Source organism: Haliotis cracherodii, unplaced genomic scaffold (assembly GCF_022045235.1).
Source record: "Haliotis cracherodii isolate W230 unplaced genomic scaffold, xgHalCrac1.p SCAF_8, whole genome shotgun sequence".
In the NCBI taxonomy this organism is placed as follows: Eukaryota; Metazoa; Mollusca; class Gastropoda; order Lepetellida; family Haliotidae; genus Haliotis; species Haliotis cracherodii.
The window spans coordinates 15,703,814-15,724,405 of record NW_027266341.1 but is presented as its reverse complement, the minus strand read 5'-3'; the positions used below and the strand labels follow the sequence as shown (position 1 = coordinate 15,724,405).

The window sequence follows — 20,592 nt, the reverse complement described above, 5'->3', positions numbered from 1 at the left end:
AGATTCGCCTGATTATGATTGTTGCTTTGTTAGCACCATACCCATGCTCGTGGATTTCAACAGATAGTAAAGCGTCTCGGATTTGTTTCACTGCAGACGTTCTCCCACATCAAGCTGACTTGTCGTAATTTAAAGGGGGAAGTGTCTCATACTATTTGGCTGTCCAAGCAAATTTGATTCTGGTCCCTAAAAAACTACTTTGTCTACCAGTGCAAGTCGTATGATGTATATCAAATCAGCAAGTTAATTATTGCTTTTATGCCATGGGGATGTTTAAACCCACTCACTCATAAAGATGTAATATATTGATATATTCACTCACAGATTCATGTCTTCTAGAGTTGTTTGAAGAACGGGTGGTCCAGTCTTCCAAGCATTTCATCCCACATTTAGTTGACACTGGTATTACTGAAATACTGATCCTAGTAGCATCAAACTTACTCATCTGCAATAGCAGCCAACAGTTTTGTTCCACGAGTCCTCATAATGATAAAATATAGCAAAACCTGTAAAAAGGGCTCATATCTACTGGTCCTTAGGATACCTTAACTTTTGGCCATTTTGGCAAGGACTACAGGACTAGTGCTAATTTCTATCGCTGCTCACCATGACTTTGTTTATCTACAGGTTGCCAACATCTCATACATGTTTCAACGTTCTTCTTCTTCCCGACTACTCCTCAAAAGACAAACTTCAGGAACGACTGCTCAAGGCCATAACCCACGCCAAGGGCTTTGGAATGCTGTGATCTTAGTGACAGACCCTTAGCTGCTCAGCTGCTAGCAAAGATGTAGTCCAACTCACCTGCATACCAGTCTTTCTTCACTGTGTTTAGTGGGAGAGCAAGTTCAAAACCATTGTAGACACAAGACGCTCCCAGCTTCCTCCAAGTACAGAGTTTGGGGTGTGGAGCTGTTTCATGAATGACTTAAAATGATTTTGAAGCTGCTTTGATTATGTGCAAATGATTAAGGTAACACAGTTCTGTGATGCAAGACAATGGACATTTTTCCAGTTAATTTATGGTTTCATTGAAAGTTCCATATATTTGTTGTGTCTCATCTGTGAAATGGTGTACCTAAAATGTTTTACCTGCATCGATGGAAGTGCTGTGGGGTAGACGTGTGGTTCAAGTCAGCGCACCATAGACCCAGGTTCTTTTTCCCACAGGGTACACTGTGTGAAGCCTGTTTCATGTCACGTGGTATAGTTCCTGAAAGCTCTCAGATAGTCTGCTCACTCCTGTACATCCACCATTGACTAAACACAAGAACAGTAACTCTCTCCCAAAGTTGATTTCTCAGAGTCACTGGAATGTATCATTGATCATGTCATAGTTGCCTAACAAGCATACACACAAGGTGAAATTATGGTTGCTTTTCTCCAGGTTGTCCCTAGAATGATGAAGGATATTAAGATTTCTCACCAGGGTATATTATGTTTGGGTGAAACAAATCGCCAAGTTATCTACCAACATAAATGTGCTTCCTGGAATTCAGATTTGCTTTAAGTTTACTGGTAAGTTTCTCCTGTTAAACACCATGTAAGAAGCATCATTGGCAGATTCTTCATGCTCACTCAAATTTGATTTTGTCTCTCAAGTTTTGTTTGTTTGGGTTCTCAATGAATTCGTAAGTGCTGGGTCCAGTTTCTCAAAGCAATCGTTGTGCCACTACTGTCCTAAGTCTATGTTAGAGTGTAGGACTTAAGACAGGCATAGCATCACAATTGCTGTGTGGAACAGAGCCATTGAACTTTGTATATACTATGATATCATGACACTCAGATTCGTTGGTTATGCTTTGAGATTTTAATTAAAGGGTGCTTTAGAATCTGTCCAATTCAGACTTTGACAATGTTCCATGTACACCAGTTTAATTTTACAGTCCATGCACGTAATGTTGTGTGAGTTAATTTGTTGGCATGTAAGGCATGTGACTATATACACTCTGGATTCCAGATTTATTTTCTGAAAAATATGTTTCATTTTATCATGTAATTGACATCCCTACACACGATTTCTGGTGTCCCCCGCCGTGATATTGCTGGAATATTGCTAAAAGCAGTGTAAAACATTACTCGCTCACTCAAATTAGCTGGACACAATGTCTCACACATGGCGTTAGACCCAGACTGGCATTGTCTCGTCAGGGATTTATCTAAACATGTTCACAGGCCAATATACGGTCCAAGTCTGTTGCAAATGTCAGTTACAAATCCTAAATTGTAACTAAGTTTCCTAGTTCATGTTAATAAAGCTCCAGCTAGTATTATTGATTGTAGAGGTGACTTGTATATCACTGATAACAGGAATTAGGTACAATAAAAAGGAAAAGGCTTTAGTTTACATTATTGCATTGAATACAATGTTAAAATACATTTGAACTTAAGAAAATGATAACCTTAATGATTTCCTTATATAACAATCCTTCCCAATTTTCCTAACAGTTTGGAAGCCCAAATAAAACCCTGTAGGATGTGCTACTCCTTTGTGTTGGCATCGAGCACTGCTGTTCAATGGATCTAAATCTTCAGTGATGAACTTGTCTGGTTTATACAGCCTGGACCCATTTTAAGACATGCATAAACAGGGAAGATGCATATTCGTTTGTTGTCAATGAAAAATATTTGCTTCATGTTTGCAAATGCCTGCTGTGCTGATGCAGCATTAAGCGATACTGAATCTGTCTTCACATGTTAACGTTTACCCATCAAAGTATTGCTGTATGACTGAACTGAAAACTGGAAACCCTTCTGGTGTCAGTCCAGCTGGGGGCTACTGTGAAAATCATTCCTTGGTTCATGTAAGGCTGAATTTTCCTCCCAAGTTTCCTGGTTGACTGCCGAGACTAGTCACAATCTAGACTGACTAGATGTTTATCCCAAAATATAGTTCTTTTACATAAGCACTAGTCGGAAGTGAACTGCAGACTAGCTGGCTATGACCAATCGTGTCTACCCCTGATGTAGGTATGTTTTGGTTTACCAAGTATATTTGAACTTGCTCTTCTAATCACAGTAAGATGGTCATGCATTACACTGTATAATAACACAAATGACAATTATCAACTCGCAAGGTTAAATTTTACTCTGTTGTATGATGAGCCTAAGCAAAGAAATATCTGGTTCTTTCTGTCTGAGGCTTTGAACCCAATAGTGCTGTTTGTCACGTCGCTCGACATATCCTATAATAGCTGCTTCAGTTGTCAGTATATTGTGAGCTCTTAATTGCGATCAGTGTTCGAAGTAACTGTCCTGTGGCCAATGATACTGTAGCCAGACAAGAAACTTTTCAGTAAGTTTTATTTTGCCTGACCATATCATGCTAATGGATTTCATTTTATTTCAGGTAGTTTATGATCATTTGAAAATTCTCAATACTGATTTGAGTCCCAGGAGATCTATTGCTAAATCAAGGATATGTACTATCAACAATGTCTTGTCAGTGAGAGTAATGTCTTTTCTCTGAATAAAATCAGTCTGTTGAGATTTCTTTCACGTATTGCCTTACATGTTTGGCTATAGGGCTTTGTTACAGGATAGTACTTCTGATAAATCTCTAGTCTGTGGCCACTTACGTGTTGTAGTTATTTCGAACACTGATTGCTGCCCCTGTACTATGACAAACTATTTATTTTGTTATACCATGTCATGTCTGATGTGCATTTTTAGTGCTAAATGAATAACTGTGTTATTTATATTTGTGTGTCGGAGACCCAGTTCTCTGCAATGTTTTAGAGAAGTTTAGTTTGTGTGTACTTTACAGATTTATAAACAGTTTCTCGCCTCTCTCTTGTCAGCTCTTTCACAGTCATTCACCAGATAATGGGGTTGAGATACAATTCCACAGTTATGTATGTGTCATGTCCCTCCGAAATCATTGTTGGAAAAAGGATTTTTCATCTATTTATTAATGAAATCAGTTGAGTTGTTTATTATCAGCCTGTATGTTAGAGTAACCTGGTTCTTAGATCCTCGTTTGTTAACTCTATGTTATGGGTTTAATCAATGTCTTTAGAATCTGATCGTTTGCTCCATTTCTATGGCGTTCTATGTGGACATCTAGGTCACCTCAGATGCACTTCCTAATCAGCCAATTAACATGATGGCTTCTGAATTCTAATGGAGGATGTGTCACATCTAGATTTCAATGTGATTTTTTTTGGTCAACAAGTCGGTGATTTTAAATAGTAATAACAAGAAAGATGCAGCAAGACCATTCTCACACACACAATTCACAGACCTGTGTATCTTTCACATGGAGGAGACCTTAAAAGAAGTTTTTTTTACAAGTTTTTGAAGATACTAGATGATCACAATAGCAAACTTTCTCAATTATTGTCAGAATTCTCTAGAAAATACAGACTCCCTGAAATTTAACATTTTGCTTGGGAACAGGACATACTAGATGTTATTATAAGTGCTTTGTAAGATCTGTAGTGCAACATGTTTTATTTGACTTGTTCAGGGGTATAATACGTCTTGGTTCCTATTTATTGACGTAATTAAAGGAAACTCACCATGCCTACTGGATGCCATCCACAGACAAAGTGATGGAAGATGATCAAGCTGACCAGTATTTCAGGTGAAGGCAAAAGGGACACAGAAAACAAATGCTGGAGTATGTGATGCCATTGCATTGTCATGCTCACTTCGACACCGACATGGTATTAGCTTTAGAGCTCATTGTGTGTGCAGGAATTTTAGCATGCTGTCCATATCTGGAAATAAACTGTGCCTTTTACAAGCTGTTGAGTTAACCATAGTGAAAATTCTTTGACATGGACCTGTTGATTGCTTCAGTTAGAAGCACAGTGTCTATCTTCACCCTCCATGATGTCTGGATCAGTTGTCCTGACATTGGTCTGTCTGCCACGAGTCATGTCTCACCAACCCAGATGTATTCATTTTCATTTGAAGGGATAAATGTTAACCTGACCAACAAAAATTCAAATCAAATCTGTAGCCTCATTACTGCAACTTCAGTCAAGTAATTGGTTTTATTTCGTTTCATTTTGGAATGAACAACCTTTACATTTAAAATAATTAACATCCTCTGATTGCATTCAAATGTTGAGAAATTGGTTTTGCTATTGGTGTATGCTTTACAATCTGATACAGCTGAAGAGGCTTACTTCACTGGTTGCATGCCGATTTTTTTAATGGTCTGGTATACATACTGATTCTTCCATCCATTCACATTTTTTGACATCTCTAAAACTACTAGATGTGTTTGTAGTATAGTAAGCTTTTCACTTTGACAACCAAAAACATCACATTACCATGCCAGATCACCTGATCCATGTAGCCACCTCTTATGACAAGCATGAGTTGCTTGGACGGATTCTAACCTGGGGCCTGTTCCACAAAGCGATCTTAGTGCTATGATTGTCTTAAGCCTATGTTAAAGTATGGGAGTTACGATCGTCTTAGCGCTAAGATCGCTTTGTGGAACGGGGCCCTGGACTCCACACAGTGTTAATGCATGGGTGACATGATGCTTGTGTGTGATACCACTTATTGGTATATGTTTAAATATTACCTTTCACTTTAAAACAAGTTGTCAGAAGTTTCAGTAGTTTTACATCCTCTAGTTATGAAATACACTACCTACTTGACTTTACTCCATATTCAAGTGATCATCCTCGATTATCCAGGGTGTTATAACTCCATTCTGTTGTGATAAATACCCTGGACCTAGCGCAATTATAAGTTTCTTATGAGGCAAATCTTAAATTAGCTCTCCAATCAAATGACAATGTTAAATCATGATTTAAACCAGGGTCGATATCACCAGTACTGGACTCCCTTCAACACTGTCGCAAGAAGAACTGGAAATAAATATTAGTCTCTTAGTACAATATTTCCAGCTAAAAGTTCAGTAATAAAAGTCTTATTATTTGAACGGGGGCACGGGTGGCCCAGTCATCAAAGGCACCGCTATTCGCTGTGCAGGGTTGCGTCCCTTGGGCACGCCAGAAACCTATGATTGTGGGTTCGAATCCCGGTTCGCCCCAATTATGTTTCTAGGTTTGTCAGCACCATACCTGTGCTTGTGGGTTTCACTGAAGTGGTAAAGGTCTAAGACCTGCATCACTTCGAGCTTTCCTCCCACATTAAGCTGACACGCCGCGACATAACTGGAATACTGTTAAAAGCGGCGTTAAAACCAACTGACTCACTCACTCACTTATTATTTGAACAAATGCAACTAGTGAAATTTGGAAATTATGTGCTGTACTCTAGTCATTTTGATTTGTTGTTGATTTCGTGCCCATGAGTGAGACAAATTCTGTGTGGAGTTGGTGATGGAGAGATGGTGATGGTGACATCAATCTTGAAATGAAGATTTGGTGGTGAATGGTTCTGGGGTATTTATCATTCAAGAGATCATTTTGGGGAAAATGAAGGTTACAGAGCACCTTTACTCATTATTTGTTCATTATAAAACTGACACATTCGAAATGGCATTCAAGGACCTATTGCAGTTTACATTCTGTAAAGAAATACAGGTGATGTCATACCAATTCTTGCAAAATAAAGTACTGCTATTGAGGCTACTTTGTGGTCACATGTGACGTTTTTAATAATCTAATCATTGAAACAATCATGATTTACTTTCAGATGATTCACATTCTCAGATTGTGTATCATGAATGTCAGCTTTGTTGCTCTCTTGATGTGATAAAACCATTAGCTAGTTTGAAAGTCATGTATGAGGATGTGCCAAAAGGGAGATAACTCTCAAGGAGGAGATAACTCTGTAAGGCACAGTGTTGTCAATTCTAAGTATTTCATATGGTTGTATTGTAATGGTTTTCTGTTATTTATGACTGTGTGTATGGTATCCAACTCAATATCATGTACAAATTGATCACATTCTATTGTATGTGATTGATTGGATAAATAGATAATACTTTGTCTGAATGCTGATTATTGAAAGTGTCTATGTGTTAGTGACAGATTATTAATGTTAATGTATTTGAAGTCAAGAATATAGTCTCAATCAAATTGAAAGAAGAAAACCCATTTCATTGCAGTTAGTTTTTACACCTTTGTACTAATAATCTTCCTTGATTTATTTTAAGTGGAAATAATGTCTTCCTTTTCTAATATCCCGAGAAATAGTTTAAGGGGAAATTAAAAAACAAAAACTCATAGAAAGTGTTATGACATGCATATTTAGGTCCTGATGTTTTTAATATGTTGTTTACTTGTTAGACTTTGGCAATTATTAATTTGATTTGGGAAATGGTTTAGATGAGTTACTGTAGTCCACAGTCACCTTTTTATGAGAGCATCTGATATATTTGAAACAAAATTCCTACCCCTCTCATTAGTGAGTTTTTATTTAGTTGAAATGGGAACAGCTCCCATTGTCTGAGAGTACAATCTGTTGCAATCCATCTCATAAGGCTTCATTTAGCACCATCATGTGAAATTTGTCCTGTATCACCAATGTGCATAATCATTCTTTGTTTATTGAGGCAGTGTGGTTATTTTGGTTAGGCTTCTGTAGAGTTTGATCCATGTTCAAGGGAAATAATCATCTTATTTGTGTTTGCTTCAGTTTTGAGTATAGGCATATGCTTTTGTTAGTTTTTTCTTTACTGTTTTCCCGAATTGGTGCTTTTTTGTTTTGTTATGGTGTCAGCTTTTGTTATGTTCAGCTGCCAATATGCATAAGTCAAAGATTGGGTTTCTTAATGTGAAAACATGGGTCTGTTGGACAATTAGAAATGCAGTGGGTTTATTGAACAGTTTGAAACATAGTAAGGCAGTGAGGTTATTGGACAATCTGACACTGAGTAGCAGTGGGTTTATTTGATACATGTACTCCAAAAGACCGTAGGTCTATTGGACAATTTGACACTGAGAGGCAATGAGTTTGTTGTACGATGTGACACCCTGACAGGCAGTGGGTGTGTTGGACAATTTGATACTCTGAAAGACAATGGATTTATTGCACAATTTGATACTGTGAGAGGCAGCTTGTTCCATAGCACTAAGAATGGGGAGAGGGCGGTCATGTAGCCTAGTGGTTAAAGCATTCGCTCGTCATCCTTAAGACCTGGGTTGGATTCCCGACATGGGTACAATGTGTGAAGCACATTTCTGGTATCCCCAGCTGTGATATTGCTGGAATATTGCCACAAGTGGCATAACACCATTCTCACAAAGATGAGGTAGAGCCATGTTTCACTGAGGAGAGCTATGCTTATATAAACTCACAGGTGGATGATAGGTTGGGCTTTAAAAAGCACATTCCTCAGGATGGCGATTATTCAAAGTTGACCATTAATTATCCATAAACATAGTGGTCGTACTGAACAAGGAAATGTGGTGGGAAGAGACACAGATCCTGTTTGTTTTATTTGTACTCGGGTGCATTAGGCCAGACGTGTCTATGGTTTTGCTTGGATTGTCTTCAGATGTACGCCCTGGAAGGTTTTTTTCTGTTTGCCTAAATTGGTGCTTTGCGTTTTGTTTTTGTATCAGATTTTGTTATGTTTCGCTGCCATTATTCATAAGTCAAAGATTGTCATTGAGACAGGTTTATTCTACAATTAATACTTCAGGTGTATAAGGACAGATATCTGTTTGGCTCTGATAGTTTTGCATTTATAAACAAATGATTGGTTATCATCATTTACAGGACTCTTAGCTTTGGAGAATTTGAAGAATTCTGTTAAGTCGAATATATGGTTAATATTGTCAAATAACTTTTGTTAAGCAGCAGTGTTGATGTATTTGAAGAATGTCTTATGGTTTTAAGGTGAACCAAACACTTGCCGACCTGTGAAGTATGCTGAGTTGTTTCATGACAATGTGTGCACGCTAGTAACTTTGCGCAGAATTCTAACAACAGTTGAACACTACCTTCTCCTATTTGTTTGGGCTATTATGTGGTGGATATTTATATCCCAACATTTGCTTTCTGTGAAAGGGCAATTCCACGGGGAACTTGTTGCAGAACAAGGTTCATGAGGTGCATGGGTGCAATTCACTGTGCAGAACTGCAACCTTTAGGCATGCCACAAACTGATGGTCATAATTTCAAACCCTGTTTCACTCTGATTAAGTTTTTAGGTTTGTCAGCGTCATACCCATGGGTTTCCCTGAAGTGGTAAAGGTCTAAGACCTTCATCACTTTAAGTTTTTCTCCTACAACAAGCCATGATATATAGGAAATACTGTTCAAAGAGGCGTTAAACCACACTCAGTCACTTACTGAAGCTCATGTCAACTTCAGTCAGTAAGATCCAGTGATATATTACTGGATGAGTTGCACCTTGCTTGGTTTGCCTTTATGCCCTGATTTCAACTGCCTTGTGTGATATCTTTTTTATTTAGTGTGATACTTTTTATTTTATTGAGAACTTGTTTGCAAGATGTATGTGTATACTACTTAGCACATAAAATACAGATGAGTGGTTTTATATTGAAGAAACAGTACTAATCCATAAGACAATGATATGCAAATGTCGGTGTGAATGCTGTATGTGAAACTATCTGGAGAGCATGTAGATGAAGACTTCTAAAGCCGATGTAAATTGGAACAGCATATTTTGGGTGTGCAATCAGTGGTTCTGATATGAGTTGACTTTACTGCCATTATGCTACATAATATGACCTATGTGGGAACTACATGTAACAGTATATATTCAGTTGAAATAGGTGCATAACTGAACTTGAATTAGAAGAATCTACTCCAGCAACAGACCTTCCTGGCGTTATTCTTACTGCCATTTCAGCATCTACTGATCCCTTTTCAACCCTGATCCAGAATTGTGTCCCTTGGGAAAGCAAGGATTTGAATCCTCTGATTATGTTTCTAAGTTTATCAGCACCATATGCTCCTGGGTTTCACCGAAGTGGTTAATGTCTGAGACCTGCATCACTTCGGGCTTGATATAACTGGAATACTGCTTAAATCGGCCTTAAACCCATTTAACTCACTTGGTCAACCCACATCTTTGGTCTGTTGCACCATACCTGTGTTCCTTGTTTCACTAAAGTGGTAAATGTCTACCTGGCTACGTGGGGCACTTGAGGCTTTCCTCCCACGTATGCAGGGTTGTGTCCCTTGGTCACACCAGAAACACATGATCATGGGTTCAAATCCTGATATACCCTGATTATGGGTTTATCAGCACCATACTCATGCCATAGTTGTTAATGTCTGAGACCTGCTTCACTTGTGGCTTTCCTCCCATATTAAGCTGATACATTGTGATATAACTGGTATACTGTTCAAAGCGGTGTTAATCGCAACTCACTCACTCACTCACCCCAAACAGAGCTGACACTGTTGATGCTTTACAAAGCAGCCTTGAACTCAACTTGTTCTTATGCAGCTTTCCTTTACAAATATTGTGTTATTAATTCCCAAAGTAACCTATTACAGGCTGACACTGCACATACTGTAAGTGTTTGTAGTTCCTAACAGTTGTGAGGACTGTGGGATGTATCTTGTGATGTTTGTAAAAAAAACTGATGCAGCAGAATTGTCGATGTGAAGTGTTAACACTTGTTTATAAGTACATATATGTGTCAAACTTAAAGCCAGTTTGTAAACCAGTTGTATTATACAAGCGATGTTCAAAAACTGTTTTCATATGTTCCTATGGACAATAAAGGCTTGTTCTAAACACGCTTCAGAGGATTGTGTATTTGTACAAGCACACCGGTGCCCCAGTTGGTAGTTCAGCTGGTGGTTATCCATAATGACAACAGCCATGTTTCTTGTTGAAAGTTGAAAAACGGTTAAAAAGATACTAGATGATAATAACGTGACAGAACGCACATGGTGACTAAATAGACAAAAGTCCCAGTACGCTGACCCACACAAAGGAAGTGGGTTGGCAATTCTACATATTGTCTTTGGTGAAGTGTCGATCTTACCCAACGTCACAAGGTGCAGAGAGTCCTCTCCTGTTGTTGATCTGGGCCTGTTGTTGGTCTTGTCTGTTCACCTCGGTCAAGTTTTGTTGGCAAATGTGCAGTGTAACTAAACGTGGCACAAGGCATTGACAGAGACCCATCAGATGCAGGAACATCAAAAGAATAGACACAGACACATTTCGGTCAGATCTAATAAATTCTTCTCTGATTCATAATCCACCATCAGATTCGTACCGCCTCCGTGGTCAAGTGGTAGAGCGTCCGCCCGGAGAGTGGAAGGTCCGGGGTTCGATCCCCGGCCGCGTCATACCAAAACACGTTAAAAGATGGTACTTGTTACCCTGTCTGGCGCTCGGCATTAAGGGGCTAAAACAAGGACTGGTTGGCTCGGAGTCGGTATACTGTGTGGGGTGTTCATGTTGAACTGCGGCATGGTATCTCAGTGAGCTAGCACTATAAATCGGCATCAGTCCGGACTAGTACAAGCAGCATCACACACATACACACACACATATACACGTGCATGCACCGAATTTCACCTCACCATCAGAGCTGCACTCTACAACATAGTCCCTTTAGAACTCCTTGCATGCGCCTGAGAAAGTCAAGCTGATAACAAACAAGCAAGATCTATCCTGGATCATGTCTCCTGTAGTTACTGCAGAAAAGTCTAAAAGATGAGCAGAACGAGCTTAGCGCAAATCTCAGCTAGAGATTCACCAACATATTTACTGTGCATCCAGAAACAAGGTCACTTTTTGAAATGAAGAGATCCTAACAGAAGTTCTTCAATGACAAAATTCACGGGATTATGTCAAAATCAAACTCGCTTATGTTCAGCTGGTTGGGCAAGGATTTTTCTCAGACTCTTTCCCATACAGGAGATTCAGAGGTCATAGCTGACCTATTTTAGCAGTTTTCTCGCTGCCAAGACAGATAAGATTCGTGCAACCATGATGCAAGGCACCGCTGTGACTAAAGACATCACTTCTGCTATAACTGATCATTGTTCATGAACCTCTCAGCTTCTTCCTAGAGTTTATGGACGATGAAGTTTTGAAACATTACAACGTCAAAGCCTACCTCGTGTGTTCTAGATACAGTTCCTGCCACAGTGACCTTTGCCAATTTGGATATTCCTTTACCAATAATTATTAACATCATCAACACAAGTCTTTGATCCGGCGTCATGCCACCAGTCTTTAAAGCAGCTGTTGTCAAGTCACTGTTAAGGAAATCTGACTTGGACCCTGATGAACTTCACAACAACCGACCAGTGTCAAACCTTCCAAATTAATTGAACGTGCAGTTGGTGAAAGATTGTCCAAGCATCTGTCCAGCAAAGTTCTCTGTGAACCTTACCAGTCAGCATATCGAAGCAATCACAGAACTGAGACAGCTCTAATCAAGGTTCTTAATGGCTTAAAATCGGAATAGACAACAAGAACGTTTGTTTACTGGTTCTGTTACTTTAAGTGCGGCTTTTGATACCATTGACCACTGCAATCTTCTCACACGACTCAGAAATGAATTCAGGATTGACGGAATAGCATGGCATTGGTTCAAGAAGTATCTTTCATCTCGATATCTGTCTCTTCTTATTGATGGAGCTCAGTCTGAGAAAGTTGCTGCTCGAGTGTGGGGTCCCACAAGGTTTCGTGCTTGTATCAGCTGACGTGCCTTCTCTCTCTCTCTCTCTCTCTCTCTCTCTCTCTCTCTCTCTCTCTCTCTCTCTCTCTCTAAATCATGTGATGTGCAGATTCAGTTTTAGGAAAGGCGTGTTTATAAATATATATCACATTAATTCAGATAGTCGGCGTCATTATAATACCTGGCTTGTTATTCCCCATTGCATGTATCAAATGTGAACGACGTGGCCATTTCGGACTATCCTCCCAGATTTAGTTGACACGGTGAGATATAACTGAAGCAAACTGTTCAAAGCGGCGTTAAACCCAACATACTTACGCAGACTCTCTGTATATAAAGATATAGATATATGCCCCCACTCCCCACTGCACCGCAAACTCTCTGTATATAAAGATATAGATATATGCCCCCACCTCCCCACTGCACCGCAAACTCTCTGTATATGAAGATACAGATATATGCCCCCACCCCCCACTGCACCGCAAACTCTCTGTATATAAAGATATATATATATGCCCCCACTCCCCACTGCACCGCAAACTCTTACCAACAGCACATACACACGTACACATTTTATATTTTCAGGTGATGAGATACCTGAAACTCGAACCTCGTTAAACATTCGTCGAAATCAGCCGTTGCTCAGGCTTCGGACGAAAATATCTTTGCAACTCGGTCTAGAGTTCTGATGGCTAGACAACACACAACCATTGCACATTCATGAATAGTGTATTAGCAATACCTTACATTGGTCCGCCGACTGTTCTGTTCAAACGAGAATCAAAAACATCCATTAATTTTCCAAGTGCTTTCTATTTACCAATTGCTTTTGCCTTATTTTTCTCATCGATATTGTGACAATGCTTCGTACAATAAACCGTCTCACTGAATATATACACATTAAAACATCAATCAAACAAATGATGAAGAAAGATTGTTCCCTGTTTTCTTTAAACAATACGTTTGCTGTGGCAGCATGGTCTGAAACGACCATACAAATAACACATGATCAACACGTGATAAGATAATGATTACGTCGTTGTTAAAACATTTGAAATGTTCAAGAAACAAATATTTGGTATATATGTGCGTAAACATTGGCGAAACCTTAACGTTTCTGTGAACCATCTACCAAACATGGCAGCGCCAGGTCACCACGCGAATCTGCTTGACATGTGTGGAGTTAATGTCATAGCCACAATGATCATGGCTGACGTGTGTTTATCAAACTGCGATGTATTGTACAGCCAATCAATACAGGACTGTTTACACAGTTGCTATGTTAATCCGAATTGCGTCAAGTTTGACTTCATCGCCGGGAGAAATGAGTGCTGCATCGCCGAGACAAATCACAAAATTGAATATGAATTTGAAATATATATAATATTCCCTGTACCAATACCCTAGTCTGAAAATGAAGTGAGTCACTGGGCTCCCTTTTATTATATTTTTATTAAGATAACTGAACAACAGTTTTTTCTGTACTATATGTTCATTTCAGAGCCTAGATGTTAGTCTACCATTACCCCGAAGACGATGGCGTGGACTCGCTTACTACACAGGGATACACGTCATTATAATCACTGGCTTGTTATTCCCCATTGCAAGTATCAAATGTGAACGACGTGGCCACTTCGGACTATCCGCCCAGATTTAGTTAACATTTAGTTGATATAACTGAAGCAAACTGTTCAAAGCGGCGTTAAACCCAACATACTCACGCATACTCATCTCAAATAGGAATAGGAATCTAATATCCTCTCCGACTGAATTACTATTTTCAGTTAAACGTTCGTGCCGAGGCTCTGGCTATACTTTCCTCCGAACGTCAAACATGTGCGTCAGGATTGAGACGGACAACCCAACAAGTTGGCAGAGTGCTGAGGATGTTTGTAGCGCCGACGGAGGAAGGCTGGTTCAACTTCATATGATGTACAGAGAAGGTGACATGATGGACACATTGAACAGATCTGCCTGTGAGTATAGAGTGCTTGAGTTCGTTGGGTTTAACGCCGCTTTTAACAGTATTCCAGTTATAGCACGGCGTGGCAGCTTAATGTGGGAGGAAAGCCCGAAGTGATGCAGGTCTCAGACGATTAAGCCAATGGTCTCAAAGGAGAGAAATAGTTTCAGCCAATCAAAGAGAGCGTGACGCAAGTCTTGTTGGGCATCATCTCCTGTAACATCTACTTCAATTATTGTTCGATTTGAAATATATATATTTAAAATAATCTTTAAAAAACAATAATTAACCACAGTTCAGACAATATCATGTTTTACTGACCGAAAAAACTGATACTGACCTCAGCCGCTTCAATCGTGATCAATAGTTTCCTGGTAACAAGGCGTGAATGATACTGGTTGTTTTTGCAGCGAAGGTGTTCCATGTCAGCGACTTTGGTAGTACACGTCTGGGGCGGACTTGGAAGAACGGCATGACGGCAACGATCCAAGGGACGTGTCTGCAGGTGTCAGACGACAGCGACAGCACCGAAACGGAGTGCTCGGATCTGCAACCTTACATCTGTGAAATACCTTAGACCGTTGTTCAGTATATAGAGGATGTTCCATTTGTCTCATGAAAATATCTCGTGCCCCTGTCAGAGAGTGGGATTTCCCCCCTAGCCTAAATTCCCCCCAGAAAGGGGGCTATATAGCCTAATTTCCCCCCGGAAAAAGGGTTATAAAGCTACATTTCCCCCAGGGAAAAATGACTACATAGCCATATTTCCGCTTTAGAGTCAGATTTCCCCCCTTAACACAAGGGGGAAGTATGGCTATATAGCAGAATTTCCCCATAAACCTCAGATTTTTTTAATGGAGTATTAAAAAACATAACCTACTGCACCATTTAACAAACATTGATCAAACAACAATGGCAAAAGCGAACTTCTTGCATGCCATATTTGACAGAGAAATTGGAGTTAAACATGTCTCAATTGAAAACAAGCTTTTAGGAATCCTGTATAACAAGTTGAAAACATAGACGATTCCGACTTGCCACTTGTTATTCATGCCAGAGAACTTATTTATGAACTGTTGCTGGATACCAGTAAATACTTCACGTCAGTGATTTTCTACAATGCAGTGATTAAAGGTGTGTTGGAATCAACAAACAGCAAAACAGTGGAAGACAGTTATATTTGAGCATTTCTGGACAAAGTTTTGTCCTGTGTTTCTGGCGCAATAGACCAGCTTGAACTCCAACTCCATTAGTATTCAGTAAAATGAATATAATTCTTTTTACATAGTTCTTCTGTTCACCAATGTTATGGTTTAAATGGTGCTGAAAATTTCACTGTCGCCTTTATTATGCTGAAGAGCAAGAGGTCCCAGGTTCGAACCCCGTTAATGTTATTTAGAATAAAGCTTTATTACACCGAGGGGAATCTGGATTATATTTGAAGTGAAAAGAGTATACATACACTCATTACGAACAATACAATTTCAGACCAACACATATATCTGCACGCATACATAGCACTCCATGCAAACTTACATAACACTCCATGCATACAAACATACACACAGAACATACATGCATAACATAAAGCAACACAATATGCACTATTAAAGAAGATAAAATATGAATTAACACTAGCACATAAGAATTAAACAATGATTAAGAGACAGGTTGACTTGGTTCATCATTTAAAAATAAAATACTAACGGGAAGAAATGAAGATTTGGCTCTATTTAATTTAAAACAAGGTACACGATATCTTCTTCCAGATGGTAAAACGTCATAACAAGGGTATAAAAAGTGATTTGGTTGGTCTAAAATTCTATTTGCAAGCTGTAAAACACGTTGAATGTAAAGAGAGTCCAGACTGTTGAATTTGCATCCTGAGTTTTGGCTAGCCACTGTAGTTATTTTAGTTATTTAACCTAAGGGCTGACATTAGTACAGGTCCTTAAAGTGTCGTCGCAAGCATAGCCTGCAGTTCACAACCCTGTGCACTAAACAGAATCCGCTCATCAGTTGGTAAATGAACAGATGACGGAAACAGTACTCACGTTTATATCTTCCACTGAAACACGAGTTGAAAAACTTGCGGCGTCACCTTTGGCAAGTGATCTTGTTCATGCATGCCTCTGTCCACAAACAGTAAATGGGTACCAAGGAGTTAGTGTGGTAATGGTAATGTGAATGGGTAATCTTCTAGCGCCTGACAGGCAGCTTTGGTTGCATATTTCACATGTAGCTGGGAAGTTCTGGAATGCAAAATATACGGACCTCGGATCGGGGCAAGAAACGCCACGAGCACGCAAAGATATATGCGCTATATACGTTGTAAATATACTTTATGATATACTTGGCAGTGAGTGACTGAGGATTCTCGATGACAGAAAAGTGATATGTCACTGCAACCATGATAAGAAGAACGACTGCCGTTCAAGTTTACAGTGCAGACCTGATAGAAATCAACTAGCAAAGTGTGTTTCAACTAGCAATGTGACGTATTGTTACTGAAGACAGTTGGAAGATTTTAGATTCGTTGATTTACCTCAAATACACAACAACAAAATAAAAAAATTAAAAAAACACCAACCCTACTAAATAAATATATAATAAATAAATAATATCATTTCGTCAGTGACAAAAGGCTGATCTGATCTGTGGAGTGACAGATCCGCCATATCTCACTGTCGAAATGAACTATCCTCTATTTATTAAAATTAAGAATGTATGGCGCCAAAAAACACAAGATTTTAATCATGGTTTCTCTTGTAAATTACTCCATCAGCCAACTGTACATCTAGGTACTTTTGATAATAGACATATATTTAATCATGGGGGAAATCTGACTCCAAAGCGGAAAATTGGCTATATAGTGTATTTTCCGGGTGGGAAATATGGCCATATACTGTGCTTTCCGTGGGAAGTATGGCTATATAGCCAGTTTTCCGGGGGAAATATGGCTATATAGCCCCTTTTCCGGGGGAAATTTGTCTATATAGCCTTTTTTCCGGGGGGAAATTAGGCTACGGGGAAAATCCCACTCTCTGACACCCCCCGTCATGAGATACTTCTTGTGCAGTTGTCTACGGGAATTTATTTATTTCATTACAAATGTAACATTTTGAAACGTATATTCTCCCTACCTAATACGCAGACACGTTTGTAAGTGTAAGTGCGACTTAAAGTAATAACGTATTTGCAAAACCTTATAAACATAAACAAAAGTAACAAAAAATACTTGATGTCAATAACATTCTTTATCATACATTTGGATATGATTATATACAAACTTCAACAAACGATATTCTTGATATCTACGAAACCGTTGTTGGAAGAGAAAGAATACACGCTGGTCAGGTACCAAAATGACACTTTGCGAAACGAATGGTCTCGATTGACGAGTTAAATGAGAAATTTACAGTTTATAACGAAACATTTCCAAGAGAACACCTACCGAAAGAAGCGATATTTACTCCATAAATGACCATCTGTCATTATTTTGTAAATGTAGAACTAACGTAAAAAGGACGTCAACAGTTTGTGTTCGGGCCAGACACTTACGATAAAAGGAGATACATTGCGGGAAGGTAACTCTTGACAAGTTGTTAGACAACAGATCCATCAAAGTGTTGTGTTCACTGCAGTGAAAATATCACATTTCTCAACTTCATAAAAATGATAACCCCACCACGTGGGTATTGCAGGTCCCCAGCAACATATTCTTGTCGCAAGAGGCGAATCAATGGACCGGATGGTCAGATTCGATGACATGGTTGATAGCGTGTCATACCCGACGGCGTGGATCGTTGTTCATCATTAATCACTGGTTCCGCAGTCCGCGATAGTCCAGCTGTGACACGGAGACCTGTAAACCTTCCAGTGTAGGTCAGGTAAGTGGTTGACAGCAACAGCAATGATCCACGGTGAAACACAACCAGACAAGTTACCCTTTGTAATCACTCGAACAACCTCAGTGAGCCCTGAAGACACACGTGGTTACCGGAGACCCGTCCAGTTGAGAAATGTGACACCTAGCGTCTATTTTGAAAGCAGCCACATATGTTCGACTGAGGAGATTTCGGGGTGGTTTAGGTTTGTCATGTATGGTATTAAACAATGGTGATTGGGAGGACATTATGGCTGCTGACAGTGGAGTGTTTGGGTTGGGTTTAAAGCCGCTTTGAAAGGTATTCCAGTAATATCACGAAGTATCCGCTTAATGTGGGAGGGAAGCCCGAAGTAATACATGTCTCAAACGTTTACCACTTTTGTGACACCCACGCGCAGGTTTATGGTCCTGACAAACCTAGAAACATAATCGGGGCGACCCGGGGATTCAAACCACGATCATGGGTTTCCATCCCCGGCCGCGTCATACCAAAAGACGTCAAAAGATCGTACTTATTGTTACCTTGTCTGGTGCTCGACATTAAGGGGCTGAAACAAGGACTGGTCGACTCGGAGTCAGTATACTGTGTCTGAGCGCGCCCCACCTTTTTATTTCGAAAAGAATCTTTATTTCTGTATAAATTACATCCAAAGACAATAAATAGATCTTAATTGTGCACCCACCCTTTTAAAAAAAGCTGTATCCGCCCATGTATCGGTTTCTCTCAACACATCATTTTATCATTTTTGCCGAACATCTAGAATGTCCAGTGAACGGTTTTGTGTGTAAAACCAGAGGACAGCCCCCCCCCCCCCCCCCCCTCCCCCCCACCACCCACCCACCCACCAAACCGCAACCACCACCACTTCCAGAATATCAAAAGGTCGCAGGGCAACATCCATCATACAGCCATTCGTGGTTTTTTTTGTAATTCCTAGTTTTAGAAACAACATTTACGTAAACTAATATATCGTAAAGCAATTATACCCATATAGTATTTCTGTCAATGCATTTAAGAATTGAAAAATCTGATGCGTTTATGCAGGTATACATACTGTGTAAATCCGCGTAGCACACTGGCTTTCACGTTAATACCTGATGTCAGTTTTTATCATTAAATTATATGTCAACAATAATAACTTCACAAACAACTGTAGGCAAGGAAACGAAATCAGTAGCATCGTTCAGCACAATAATGCAACACAAACACACCCATTATATCATCTACCCATCAGGAAACAGTAGTCGGCAAGAGGCGCGGCCTGTGTTGTTTAGGTTTATAGTAAATATGAAACAAGTCTCGATTCCCAGACGAAACATGTTCCATTGGGGGTAAGAGACAAAATAGCGGTGACAATTAAATGAATGGATCACTGAAAATCAGTGATGACACAGGTGTTCGCGAAAATAGTTAGTATGTTCTGCCTACAAAAACAAACATAAACACAAAGGCAAATAAGTTGCTTGGCTGGACCAATCAAATGCCACAGTCACTTGCAATATATTGATTACACGTTGACATATCTCAGTTACCTTTATTTCCTGAGACTAATCTTTACTGTTATGTTATATTTCAATATGCTTGAAATACAGAGGTCTAGTGGTAGAGCGTCCGCCCGGAGAGCGGAAGGTCCGGGGTTCGATCCCCGACCGCGTCATACCAAAAGACGTTAAAAGATGGTACTTGTTGTTACCCTGTCTGGCGCTCGGCATTGAGGGGCTAAAACAAGGACTGGTTGGCTCGGAATCAGTATATTGTGTCTTAGCGGGGTATTCATATTAAACTGCGTCATGGTATTTCAGTGAGCTAGCACTATATATCGGCATCAGTCCGGACTAGTACAAGCAGCCACACAAACACACACACGTACATACACGTCGCTATATAAGTGCAATAATCTTGGACGCGGCGTTAAACCCCATGACACCTCACCGCACCTAAAACACCCACATCTATCTACTACTGGAGCCTCGTATGCAACCAACCCCTCGGACCTTCCCCACGAAGCACGACCAACAATATATTTGTTTTATGACAGTAAAGTGTCAGAGCTAACTAATGGATACATTTGTCAATTAGTATGAGTCTCCTATTGACAAAGCAAAACCGACAAATTCATTAACACCCGTGTGTTTAGGGACAGCACATCAATTATGTACACTGTGTTGTAACTCGCCATATGTTG

General features: G+C 39.7%; 1 protein-coding gene across 1 annotated transcript in view; it reads left to right on the top strand.

Moving 5' to 3' along the window:
* The window catches only part of LOC139450659 (ubiquitin-protein ligase E3A-like), a 29,391-nt gene extending 18,745 nt beyond the window's left edge, over window positions 1-10,646 (top strand). Inside the window, exon 11 of the mRNA XM_071232454.1 lies at window positions 628-10,646. Within this exon, the coding sequence (XP_071088555.1) occupies window positions 628-748 (121 nt within the window). The 3' untranslated portion in view covers window positions 749-10,646. The remainder of the gene's footprint in view (window positions 1-627) is intronic.
* Window positions 10,647-20,592: the final 9,946 nt, after the last annotated feature.